The 13,790-nt window shown below is 37.2% G+C and overlaps 1 protein-coding gene across 1 annotated transcript in view; it reads left to right on the top strand.

The window, feature by feature from the left end:
* The window catches only part of LOC309686522 (aspartyl/asparaginyl beta-hydroxylase-like), a gene marked incomplete at its 5' end in the record, with an annotated part of 86,108 nt that overhangs the window by 40,674 nt on the left and 31,644 nt on the right, over positions 1-13,790 (top strand). Inside the window, 4 exons of the mRNA XM_082499230.1 lie at positions 1,796-1,884; positions 4,025-4,111; positions 7,270-7,420; positions 8,499-8,635. Of these exons, the coding sequence (XP_082355356.1) occupies positions 1,796-1,884; positions 4,025-4,111; positions 7,270-7,420; positions 8,499-8,635 (464 nt within the window). The remainder of the gene's footprint in view (positions 1-1,795; positions 1,885-4,024; positions 4,112-7,269; positions 7,421-8,498; positions 8,636-13,790) is intronic.

Raw genomic sequence — 13,790 nt, 5'->3', positions numbered from 1 at the left:
TCTTGGTAGCTAATGCCTTGGAAAATTAGTCACTTCTATTACAAGAAGGATCAACAGGGATTTAATACTCCTAATGCACTGCTTCTTTAGTACCTTTCCTTTGTAGATCTGATGACATTTTTATATTTAAAGTGTCATACAACCTTTGTGAATAAGTAGATGGAATTTAGCTTCAATCCTGCTTAAACTCTATTTCCCCCCTGCCCCTGAAAAGGAATAGCATCTCTTTAACTGTGCATACCAGTGCTGCAGAACAGTTTCTAAAGGTAATGTAAGAAAAACTGTCTCGGTGCAGAGCTGTCTTGAGTTCGGTGTTGAACATCACAGTAAAAGTCTTACACAGAAAGGATCAAAGGTGGTCAAGTGTTTTTTATCTCCTACAAAGCAGCTCTGACTCATGAGATCCTCTAATGCTTGGATGGGGTTAGCATTGGTTTAGCATTAACTAAGGCGTTGCTCATTCTCTGAGGTTTAGCATAAACGAAGTGATTTGTCCACCTAAAGCTCTGTGTAAGATCGAGGTCTTGGAGAGAAAATATTTAGTGAATCTTGAGCACAGCTTCCTGCAGCCTGTGGTGGCTCTTGTCATCCCCCAACAGTGCACCTGAGGACTTAGGAAGCAGAATCAAATGTGACTAGTTACAATACTTTATAGTGGTTACCCAAAATACTTGCTAAGGTATTGCAGCAATCTTGTGAAGTTAAGCTGTATGGTGTTTGGGTTTAGCTTTATATGTACCAGTTACGGCGTTCCATTCAAACTTCTACAAACAAAATAAGAATTTTACTTCTTTTCATGTTATTTGTCCATAGACGGGGGGGGGGGGGGGAACCAATAACACATAATTTAAGCAAAAATATGTGCTACTAATTACAGATACGCATAACTAGTAGTTACGTGTGTCAGCCAATATACATTTCCCTTACTTGTGTCAGAAAAGGGTTGTTTTTCTAATTAAGTGCAAAAGCAAATTTAGCTATAGCAAACATGGAGAAAAGCAGTTATGTGCTGTCATATCCTTCAGTAGTGTATTTGCATTTTTTTACTATCTAGTATACTTAATGCAACCAAATAGACATTGTTTAAGAGTGAACTGCTATGAAGTAAAGAGCAGTTTCAATTGACACAATTTACTTCAATTTGCTTCAAACACAAAGTACTTTACAGAATTTACTTCCCGACGGGCTCGTTCCATACTGCTGCTGCTCTGCTACTGTGTGATAGGTTGCTAACCTGTGGAAACTTAATCACTTAAAGAGGTCTTGATCAGACATTTGTGTTAAACCCATTTTCAGCAGGAAGTTGGACAACATGACTTTTTGAATCTCTCCTACCTTGAGTAACTGTTTTCTATCAACTCTTATAATTGTTTTAGAGAAAGTAGTAGGCATATATAGGCACAGGTTTAGAAATTATTAACATTTTCTGGTAATGATATTTTTCATAATACCATACAAATATGGAAAAATAGCAGTTCTTGCTGTTCTCCCATGTCTATTGAACCATTTGGAAAAAAATCCTTGACCATACGACCTGAAAAATCTTTATCAAAAACTTGACCGCAAAGTTATTCAGTTTGAATGGTTTGAATGGCTGAAGATTGCTTTTTCATACAGGATTTTGTGATTGTAATAAGTAAGAAATCAATTTCTTTTCAGTGTATTTTGAAATTGCCTTATTTGAAAATCATATACTTCGCGGGCACAGTACTAATCTCTAGTTAAAGGTTCCTCCAAACAATTGCTGTGAAATGCAAAAGTAGTAATGAACTGTGTGTTTTTAAACCTCTTCCAGCTAAAAAGAAAAAGAAGCCAAAGCTCTTAAACAAGTTTGATAAGACCATTAAAGCTGAACTAGACGCTGCAGAAAAATTACGTAAAAAAGTAAGTTTTGAACGTTTCCCTCAGGACTGTAAATAGCAGACAAAAATACATACAATAAAAATTAACTTAGAAAAAAGAAAAATTACTTTTAGTTTACTTTCTGTGAAATTAAATTTTTTAAATTAAAAATTCAGTGCATGTTTGTCCTTCAAGTTTTATTTCTGTTGGATAGTTTATCTGAAATTTTTTGAAGCCATGAGAGTATGTGTATTCATGTGTGTTTGCTCACTTTTAACCTTGAAAATATTTAGCTTATCTATTGAATTCCTATTATCAAAACGCTGCTTAAATTAATCACATGGAACAGGGTTAGATCTGTCCTATCACCCTTGCCCATTTGAGTATGGAAGTCAACTATTATCAGAGAACTTAGATAATATAAGCATGTTAATTGGGATCTCTCAGTAAGTATTCACATGCTTCGTGAGCATTAGGTACAAATCTTTGTGGAGGTGTTGTTTCTGCTGCATTCTGTATGTGTCCTGTGAGTGTCTGGTCCCATACAGCTGCTTACAGCGTAAAGCAGATGTTCCTACTTCTCACCAGTGGCAGCAAGACCTTAACATCAATCAGTCACTTTTGGTAGTTTTGAATTTAATAATTCAAAAATTGACTGTGAAAACCAAACAAAAAATTCCCCAACAATAAACAAAAACTTCAGTCATTGCCTCTGATAACTTCCTATTTTATTCTTTTATTTGAATGTTTCAGAAAACAAGACCTTTGCAGAGGTGTCCCTTTTCTAGATGTGAGATTAAATAGTGAAGCAAGACTGTGTGACTGTTAAAAATGAAAGACCTTAAGTCTTTTGGATGTAAACCTTGAAAATACTCTGGTATGCCTCGCAGACAGTCCTAGCACATGGAGGACAACTGCGGGTCTTTGCTCCACCCTGAATTTGAGATGACTGAGCAATGAGATACACTATTTTCAATAGGGTGCAATAAAAAACATTTTAGTCACTGCAGGTGTGGGATTATTCTTGATTTTCAGAAGACTGACTGTGCAGATTTAGCTTTACATTGCCATCCATGGAGCCCCAGAGTTCCTGTAGGTCTATGATGGGGCTGAAGGTCTACTACGTAGGCAGCACTAACCTCAGGCTGCTTCTGCTGCTGCTTTTCGCTAGAACCGTTGTCTACGTGTTAAAATACAAAAATAAAAAGCATTTTCATGCTTCTTATTACTTAAACAATTGGTTGATCAGAGAAAGGCATAACAGAAACTTTTGATGAGCCTATCGGGTCAGTTGGCTGACTCTCTTTTCCTGCCTGGGTCTCTTGGTGAGTTGCAGACCATCATGCTTGTCTTGTAGGAAGCAGGATAAATTTAGTAACACAAAAGACGTATATAATGTTTGAAGATAGCAGGACAGTTGTGTATAATAAACCCTCATATTTATAAAGCTGTAAGAGTTGGAAGTGGCAGTAAGGTCTGATGCCAAATGTTGCTGAGCAGTGCTCAGCTCCTATTTAATAATGCAGCTGGTTCTTCTCAACTTCCATCCTTACTTGCTAGTCAGCATCAACCATGAGAACACCATAGTTATATTTGGACTTTGTATGGGACAGGGAAGAGACACAGAGCACAAGTGAGGTGTCCTGAGGGACATAATTATTCAAAACATTTGGAGGAAACAGCCATACACTATGGATGAGTTTAGTTAATTTCCCCTAGAAGAACCATAGTATGATACTGCTGGTCACTTGAGGTATGCAGAGAGGAAATTTCTAGGTATGCATAGAACTTGCTTTCTGTTCTCTGTTACATTCAGTTTGGATTTTGTTATTAGCAATAGGATCTTTACATTTTGATATAGATAGATTATTATCATGTCAGCATTTTTTCCAGACAACAAAGCAAAAGTGAGTAAAATAAAACCAAACTTATTCATTTTAACTGTGGAAAGTGGATAATATTGTTTCATAAATAGCAACAATGAATTTCTCTTAAATAAGCAGGCAATCACCCCAAAAAATGGAGAAAAAGAAAAAAAAGTTAAAATTGTTGATTCGGCCTGCGTTTGTTTTGGTTTGGTTTGGTTTTGGTTTCTAATTGGGGGAAAATAATGTGCAATTAGGTCATGCATCCTTCAGCATTTTTATTAGCTTGAATGGCTGATAAAATCTCTACCTTCCAGGGAAAAGTTGAAGAAGCTCTAAGGGCCTTTGAAGCGTTAGTGAATCAATATCCACAGAGTCCTCGAGCAAGATACGGGAAAGCACAGGTACTAAAAAAAAAGCCATAAATGTTAAAAAGGGTTCATTTTATATTTTTTTTTTTTTAACAATAGAGTTCTAAACCCCAGTCAGACTTCATTTATAATTTTATGGATGTTTCCTAAGGAAAAAAAGAATTACATGATCTGTCATGTTATATCTGTTTCAGTCCTCTGACCTTCCCAGTTACTTTGGGAACTTCTGTCTTACTTTAGTCTAGTGAAAGTATTGTAAATTACACAAAAATAAGATACATCCTGTAGATGTCATGAAAATTATCAGATGAACGGGTAAGAGAGAAATCCCATCTCATGTCCTAGTGCAGGAACAACAGGCAGAACTTAGTTGTTACATGCTGTTTGCTGGAGCTGGTATATCAACACATTGGTCAAATCTGGGCTCAATGCTGCTTTTGGCTTAGTGGGAATAGGGAAGGCAATTTGGAATTTTTATATAGAGAGTGTTAGAGAATAAAGAACCTAAATTTGTAGGCAAGGGCACTTAATTAGCCTTTTCTTGTGAAGTGAGTTCTATTTCAGGTGTTCTCATCCAAAAAAAAGACAAAACATTGGAAAATAAGCTCTGCATTCATAGTACTTTTGAGCTGTGTTGGGATATCTCAGAAGAGAATAATCATTGTATTTTCATAAATAGTAGGATAATCCCACTGCGCTAGATGTAATAAAAGACTGCTTGAATTCCTGTTAATCAAGATGAGCAAAGCGAAATCCTCTTCTTAGAAGGGAATTGTGCTGTTATACAATTAATGAGGCACTTGAATTGGAGTCACAACCAGTTTTCACATGGTTAATAATAGTCATGCTAAAACCAAAGCCATGATTATCCAAAAAACTGTTACACAAGCACTTGATACACAGCAGACCAAATACTTTAGTGTTCTGTGTGAAGGATATTCTGTGTGAGGGATAGTCTGATGAACTATTTGCCTTCTTACCGTAGGAGACCACTTCAGTTAATATATGTGATGGACTTAAGTCTGTTAACTTACACTTTTAATATTTACCTTTTTTATGAATCTACTCATTATATTTAAGAGAGATGTTTCCCGCCTCCTCATGAGCTCACTGCTTTTAGGGAGTAGGGCAGATCATTGAAGCCAGCTGTGAAGCTTATTCTCGTTCAGAATTCCCCCCAGTGATACGACTTCCCTTGTCCCTGTACAACAATTTATAGTCTGTCCCTTTACAACAATTTGTAGTCACAACCTACTGCTTCAGTAATGCTTAAAAGGTCCTACAGACCAAGATCTGAAGCCATAATTAGTATAGACTTTCTGGGAATGTGTAAAAACAACTGTAAATGAATTTCCATTTTCAGTAGCCTTTGTAGGCTCATACAAGTCTCTTTATTGCACACTCAGATTAACATGACCAATGGCAGTTATTGAATCCGGTATGTGTAAGTTGAAGCTGTTTGAAGGAAGGGGATAATCATGAGCTTCACGAACAGATGGATTACTCTTAAGATTTATGTTGTAACACCATATTACTTTTAAATTCAACTTTGCTGTCTCTCATTGCTAACTAAAGGTAAAACTGCAAACAATGTTGTAAGGGTAAAGGCCAGGAATTCACCACAACAGTGTACCTCTCCATTTGTATGAACCATGCTAATTTTGTAGATTCAATTTCTAATAAGACATTAGGATTCATTTTTCTGGATCTTAAGGCAAATGTTTTCCCTAAAATTCTGCAAAAAACCTTCATAATCAGAAGCGTTTTTCAGAAATATGAGGAATTCCCAATTTGATTTCTGGAGCTACACTTAGGCTGGATGAAAAAAATCTTGTACAGAAATTGTTAACACCTTTAAGGCTGAGAAGAAGATCTTAAACCTCCTTATATGATTTATAGCATGGGTACTGGTGAACGTATGCAGAAATTATGCTGACAATCTTTGCCTCTTGCTTATGTATCTTTTACTATTCTTTGCCCTGCAATTCCCTCAAAAAAAGGAAAAGTGAATTTCCTAGTGATTGTACATATAATAATATATATAAAATATGTAAATAACCTTTTCAAACTGATTTCCAAAGCTATCTCTGAAACCAACTGATCAACTGTTTGACTGAATAACCATATTGTTTGGTATTTCCCATATTCAGTTTCAAAGTAGCCCGAGGGCGGAAGAAGGTAAAGGACAGAGGTGCAAAAAGATTTCAGATATTAACTACTTGCTACAGCGTATGCAATTAGCACAGTTGAAACTGTTTCACCTAATGTGTGTGTGTTGACAAAACAGTGAATTTAGTTAGACCAATAAGAGTTTCTGCACCTGCAGTGCTTGTAATGCACCTACACCTTGTTCTGCTAATTGACTTAAGAAAGAACATAAGCCAATAAAAATAGATGTATTTGGGAAGAATGTGTTAAACACAAAAATGCATACATTTATATAAACAACATGAAGTAAGTCTTTAAAAATTCAGCATTTGAGATATAGTCATATTTTTTTCAGCTGTGGAAACAAATTGTGAAAATGCCATACCACAGGTGAAATCAGTAGTAGCTTCCATTGGCTTCACTGAAGTTGTAATTTCACAATAGAGATCTCATCTATCCTTTGGTCTGCTCCTGAGTTTGATGAACAAATTTAAGTTCTGAAAGAGCTGTAGGGTAGATATTCTATCAACATATGCAAGAGTAAAGCCAATTCCTAATTAGCTTTCTAAGAAAAAGTGTAAATCTGTGTCAGAATATATGAAAGAAATGTTTGTTGGTGTGTTTTGATCTGTGTATTGCTGCCAGTGTGAGGCTTAGCATACAAATGTTCTTTAGGTAACCCTTCACATTTCTTCCATATTATTAAAACAGATTGCTTCATTTACTTTCGAAAGCAGAAATTATGACTTCTACAAATGTTAACCAAAAATCTGTGTTAATGTATGTTTTAGGTGCAAATTTTCTCATACTTATTCTTTCAAACACTTTGCAGGAAACAAGAATTAACGGTAATTCTAATCTGCCTTACCATAAAGCACAACCAAATAAGTTTTTCATTGTTATGCCAAAATTATATAGGTTAAAGATAATTCTAAAGTTTTTCCCGTAGTCTAACAATTGCATGGTTTGCCTTTTGAGAAAACAAAGTTATTTTTAATACTAATGGATTACTATGTGTTCTAATAATGGTTTTGTGATTCTAGTCTGAAGATGACTTAGCTGAGAAAATGAGAAGCAATGAGATGCTGCAGAAAGCCATCAACACGTATGATGAGGTGGTTAGTCTACCAAATGTCCCTTCAGATCTGATAAAACTGAGCTTGAAACGAGAAGCAGACAGGCAGCAGTTTCTTGGTAAGATTTGAGGATGGCGTAAAAACGATGGAAGTTGTGTGAGCAAGACTTTGAAAAGATCACGAAGGACTTAAAAGAGCCAATTCCATTGAATTTTCAGTAGGACTTGTGTTTCTAATCTCTGAAATGTTTATGAAAAATATTTTAAAATTCTTTAAAATTTTTCTAGGGAACTGGTGTATAGAATTGCTTGTATGATAATAGTGCCTGTGGACAGCAGTGCGCTAGGTGCTATGAGAAGCTATAGTGAGAAGTGGTCAAAAAAATTTCATTGACTGAGAAAGAAGAAAATGTTTGTCTTTTTCTACTGAAGCTGAGGGAAATCACGAGGAAATTAATGGCATACAGAGAACAAACATACCTAGACTAAACTTTCAGTAAACATAGAGAAGAACAAAATTGAACTCGAGGATAACATCTGAAAGTTTAGATCTCAATTCTGTGATGTATGAGAAGAGCTGATTAGAATAGAAGGCACAGCCAGCTTTGGTGGAGAAAAGAGTTCTGTTCCCATGGGCTGGATTTTAATATCAACTTGTTTTGATCTTGCTGTTCCTCTGCAAGGAAGGAAAGGAATTTAGAAGTCAAGAAAAGTACTTAATTTTAAGCATGTAAAGCGTGATTAATTTTGTAGTGAAAATATAGTGGAACTATTTCTTAATCCTAGAAATGTGTTTAATTACTTAATCAATTAAGACTAAGTTCCTTTTGATATGTTTGCCTAGTTTTGTTGAGCACTTTGACAGCAGTGTAGGAAAGAGCAAAGCTGAAGTAATGTTGTTACTGCTACACTGTGAACGGTTCTCCACTAGAGGCTGCCATAACACTGCATGATCTGCATTTGCAGTGATCTCCTGAAGTGTTCCTTGTACATCTACACCCCCGGTGACAACCGAGCAGCTGAGTATGCTCTTGTCTGCACACATTTTATTTTATTTTTTTTTCAAGTTCTGCTTCTTGATTGTTAGTGAAAGTGGAACAGCTGGCTCTGATTTATGTTTTCTTAGATGTTGTATAAGTGTCTTACTACTGTTACTCGTATCTGTAGTTGTAATTAAGTCTTGTTCCATCAAATTAGGTCGCATGAGAGGTTCCCTGGTTACTTTACAGAAGTTAGTTCAGCTGTTTCCCAGTGATACTTCATTTAAGAATGACCTTGGTGTTGGTTACCTCTTGATAGGAGATAACAGCAATGCCAAGAAAGTATATGAAGAGGTAAGCTTCCATTCCAGCCAAGGAAAAAAATTACTTGCACTCATATGTTCATTCTAAAGACTACCTGCTTTTAACTTTTTTATTTGTTAAACACTTTGCATGTCTGATTTTGAAGGGTTAATATAGGTATGATTTTTTTCTAGTGCAGTTATTAATTATCTTATAATTTTAATTCAGATTTCCTGATACATGACAGTAATGTTTTTTCTCATAGACTTAGAAATTCAGATGTGTTTTATATGCTTGATAATATTTGATTTCTTATACCTTCTGGTAGCCAGGTTTGGAATATATTGACAATGCATATAGATGTACTGCACAGTATAAAAAAAGATATCTTATCTGCAAGACATAGAATGCAGGAGTAAGCCTGTTTCTTTACAGGTGCACCGTCTCTAACCATGTGACAAAGTAGTTTAGTACTCAACATAGCTATTTAACCTTTGGTTTTTCGTTATTTTTGTAAGCAGCCTCAATTCTTTTTTTCTTTCATGATGCTTGTAGTGTGGACACTTAATTGGATTTATATTGCTATCTTATATATGGTTATCAAGCTGGGGAAGGTTCACTGCCAGGAAGGGCCACTCTGCTCCTGTGATCTGGAAACCCAGTTAACATCTGGAAACTCTCTGATGGATGCAGAGCTTGACGTCACTGGTAGAGCACAAGCTGTCAGCACCACATCTGAGATGGTCTTGTTGATGTTGGCACACTTGTTGCAGTGCTTGTTTAGTACAGCCGTAGTACGGTAATTGGCTGGTTATGTTGCCTGAGGACGGGTCAGCATGACTAGTACCACCTCCTGAGAATAAAGGCCCAGTTTTCCGTCCCCCACATCTGGGAGTCTAAGGGGATTCTTATCTCGGGTGGTTGCTCAAAGAGAAGGACATTCAACCACATGGTTGGAAGAAGGAGGAAGAAGGAGCTGAACCCTAGTAATACCTTTTTTTTTTTTTTCTTTTTTTTTTTTTTCTCAAGCCTCTCTGGTAGTCTCAGATGTTGCCAGAATAATGTTTGCTTTGCTATGTTGGCTACATTGTAGGTCCCTCCATAAAACATTTCTGTTCAATAATTTTTGGCCTGCTGTCAAAATTTCTCAGGGGATTGGAAACATCAGCTTTTAAAGACTGAATATATTAACCAAACCTGCTTCTCAAGCTGCAAGGAACTTGAAAAAAACAAAACCATACTCCTTTGGGGCAAGATTTTCCTTTGCAATTTTTCAGTATTTTGCTGCAAACAATTTCTTAATATCAATAATCACAGGACTTTTTTTATAAATGAAAGAAGGTAATGAGTTTGCTATATAATTACTTTGATACAGAGTTTGATATACTTCAGAAGAAGCGTATACTGCTCTGATGAAGAACAAATATACAAAATAAGAACTGGTCTGCTTTTAATATATTGTTTTCCATGCTTCCATAGAATCCAGTGTAATTAGTTTTGCAATTCACTAACCACTGAAATAGTGGTGTTCTGTCCTTGTAAAAGAGCAACAAATAAATCCCTTTTAAAAGGAGTTGGATTTATTCTTTTCAAAAACTCATGTGGGTTTTGTCCATATTCTGGCTATTCCTTAGGCTGAATTCCAACACATTAATGTAAATTTTTTGTTGCTGTTGTAATTCAGGATAAATTTGCATAAAGAATTTTAAGAAAGGGAACATAGCCAAAGAAACAGGGAGAAGCTCATGTGTACCTGCTTTGTTTCTTCGTTGGACTGAAGGCTTCTTACACGATTTTGGGCAGATTGCTTAGGGGCCATATGGTCTGCTCTTGAGTGCTTCACTCAGCTGTTGCAATGCATATTTAGAAAGTGATTGGCATATAGTTTGGAGCTCCTACCATAGGTGCTCAGGCTCTGTGCGTAGTCAATAAATAGGGACAAACTGTGAAGTGTGGTTCTGAGGGCCTCCAGGAGACATCTTCCTCTTCCCATCATTCTTGAAAAACCTGGGAAGCTTCTGTACTGTAATTAAATCCTTCTTCTCACTAATGTAGGACAAATTAGTCATTTGATAGAAAAAAAGTAAGAGAGCATGCACAGACAAGAGCATGAACTCAGTGCTGCACAGCAGATGCCTCCAATATTTATGAATCCTGGGTTCTGGTTCCCACTGTAAGGATGTTCATACATCCTTATTCACTTATTCAAGTGTTCTTTAACGCAGAAGGCATTGACATCTAGGAAGAGAGAGCAGAGCTCAGGACGCATTCTCAGGAGAACATACCCCTTGTTCGACTAAACACTCAAGCTTTTTGCTGATTCCCCTCTGGTCCCATTCTTTTCTACGTGGTTGTCTAACTTCTTGTGTGTGTGGTACTTGTTTCTGCTCCTCAGGCAAGCTCCCAAGTAGCTGAACACTTTGCTGTGCAGGAAAATCTAGACTCCAAATTTCCCATTTCCTGGGAATCTGCTAGATTCTTGGCCAAAAGGTACCGGTGTCCTCCCTTGCTTCCTGCTGTAACTTTTCAATCTTAACTCAGCGTTATCAGTTTGTGTTAAGCATGGGCTGAGCACACGCAACAAGCTGGACCCTTCACAGAAACCGTGGGATTACAGTATATACCATTTCAGACCAGACTAACTGTAGCTGCCATCATCTCCAAGGAACTAGTAGATGCCCAAGGAATCCTAGTGAATGAAACCTTTTTCCTTTACATATAATAGCCAGTTTAATTATTTTTTATTCAATTCTTGTCTTTTTTGTATAACCAGATTTAAAAATTGGGAACCAATCACAATTGGTTTAAAATTATTTTCCCCAAATTTGTTATATCTTAGCAGCTGTTGAGGTGTTTTATTCAAAAGTCTTAAATATGATATGTTCCTTCTTTTAGCTACAGAAGCAATGTCTATAAACATTGAACTTCAGATCAAGAGAGTTTTGTACATACAGCTGTAGTGTGGTATAGTTTACATATATATATACATATGCATTTACTAGACTTTGTGCTGAACCACAAATGGAAAATGACATCCAATTGGAGAGGATTTTTGTTTTCCCTAATATTAAAGTATTTTCTTTTGAACATTACACATTCTCCTGCACCTGGGGAGGAAGAATGCTAGGCACCAGTATAGGTAAGGGGCGGACCTGCTGGGAAGTAGCTCGGAGGAGAAGGATCTGGGGGTTGTGGTAGACAGTAAATTATCCATGGCCCAGCAGGGTGCCCTTGTAGCCAAAAAGGCCAATGGAATCCTGGGCTGCATAGGGAAGAGTGTGGCCAGTAGGTCGAGGGAGGTCATTCTCCCCCTCTACTCTGCACTGGTGAGGCCACAACTGGAATACTGTGTCCAGTTTTGGGCTCCCCAGTTCAAGAGGGACAGGGAACTGCTGGAGAGAGTCCAGCGAAGAGCAACTAAGATGATTAAGGGCTTGGAGCATCTGCCTTGTGAGGAAAGGCTGAGGGAGCTGGGACTCTTTAGCCTGGAGAAGAGAAGGCTGAGGGGAGACCTTATTATGGCATACAAGTATCTAAAGGGTGGGTTGAAGGAGGATGGAGCCCGGCTCTTTTCAATGGTTCCAAGTGACAGGACGAGGGGTAACGGGCACAAGTTAGTACACAGGAAGTTCCGTTCAAATACACGGAAACACTTCTTTACGGTGAGGGTGACAGAGCACTGGCACAGGCTGCCCAGGGAGGTTGTGGAGTCCCCTTCCCTGGAGATTTTCAAGACCCGCCTGGATGCAGTCCTGAGTAATGTGCTCTGGGCAATCCTGCTTTAGCAGGGGAGTTGGACTAGATGATCTCTAGAGGTCCCTTCCAACTCTGAAAATTCTGTGATTCTGTGATTAAGGACACAGAAACATAACATTAAAAGTAGTCCTAGTAGAATCTAGAGCTATTTTTATTTTCAAAGATCTACAGATTATGATAAAATACAGTAGACGAGAATTTTATAAGACCAGTTACTTTGCTAATAGCACTTTTTCTGCCTGCCATGCTGAGGCATGTCTGCATGGCTCAGTGCAACGTTATGTAGACACGCACAAGCCAGCTCTGATTGAGCTATCTCAGGTAGCAAAAGCAGAATATCCACATTAACACAGTACTCTGCCCTGGCTAATTAGCCATTGATAGCCCCAGAGGTTAATTTCTATATTCATGATTAATATTTAATAGGCTATGAGCAGTTTAGTAAAACTTATTTCTAAACATAATTAATATTGCATGCAGCAACAGCAACAGAGTAATACAATTTACATTAAATACTTCCAGTGTAATTTCTACTGATTATATCTCTTCACTTCTCTTTAGGGGCTCTGAATGTAGATCATGCCTTAATGCAACTCGGCATAGTTTAAATGAAGTGTAATACAGAAAATTCTATTCTGTCTTAATTAATCAGATAGCTTTATCCTATAGTTAAAGGAACTGTAACAAAATTATATGGCTAATAAATATTTCTGTCAGTCATTTTATTTTACCCTGCAGGTACAGATCCTTGGATCAAAAGGGTTATACAAAGAATGCTGTAGTCAAAAGGCATAAGATGCATAAGGTTGTAGCGTATTCTTATACTAGGGATCAAGCTTATCCTTACTATGAATTGCCAGGCTCACTTTTTGCTAATAATGTGCGTGTCATATTATGGACTTCAGATAGATTCTCAAATTGATTGTTCCTTCATAGTAGCTCTTTTCTGCAAAAAGTGAAATGCTGCTATTTTTCACTCATAACCTATACCCATACTGTGCTGATTTTAGTATTGCTTGGATGTAGTTTGTATGTAATCAGGTTTGAGAAAGCAGAGCAATTGGCCCAGAGGACTTATGATTTCCTTGTAATTATTTTGATTGAAAAATTAGGTTAGACACTGACTGGAAAAGGCAGAGGGAAATGGCTATAATGTATGCAGGCATTTTACCCATGTCGTAAGTTTAGTAGCTTCAAAAGTGGGTTTAGGCAAGAGAAATTGCTCATCTGTCCATTGCATTGTGTTTAGTGGTTGTGCTAGACATTCAGCAGGTATCAGCCTCTCTAATTCCACTGACTGCCAGGCTCTTGTGATGATTCTCACAGACTGAGGGTCTGTCCTGATAAGGCCATTCACCCTTATTTTAAGGAGAGAAGAGGTGTAACAACAGATTAACTTGACCGTGTAATTGATAACACATAGGGCTTCAACAGATACTGAATATATATG

This window comes from Vanellus vanellus, assembly GCF_965231255.1.
Source record: "Vanellus vanellus genome assembly, chromosome: 2".
Lineage (NCBI taxonomy): Eukaryota > Metazoa > Chordata > Aves > Charadriiformes > Charadriidae > Vanellus > Vanellus vanellus.
Note: the sequence above shows the minus strand (reverse complement) of the source record. Positions and strands in the feature narration are given on the sequence as shown.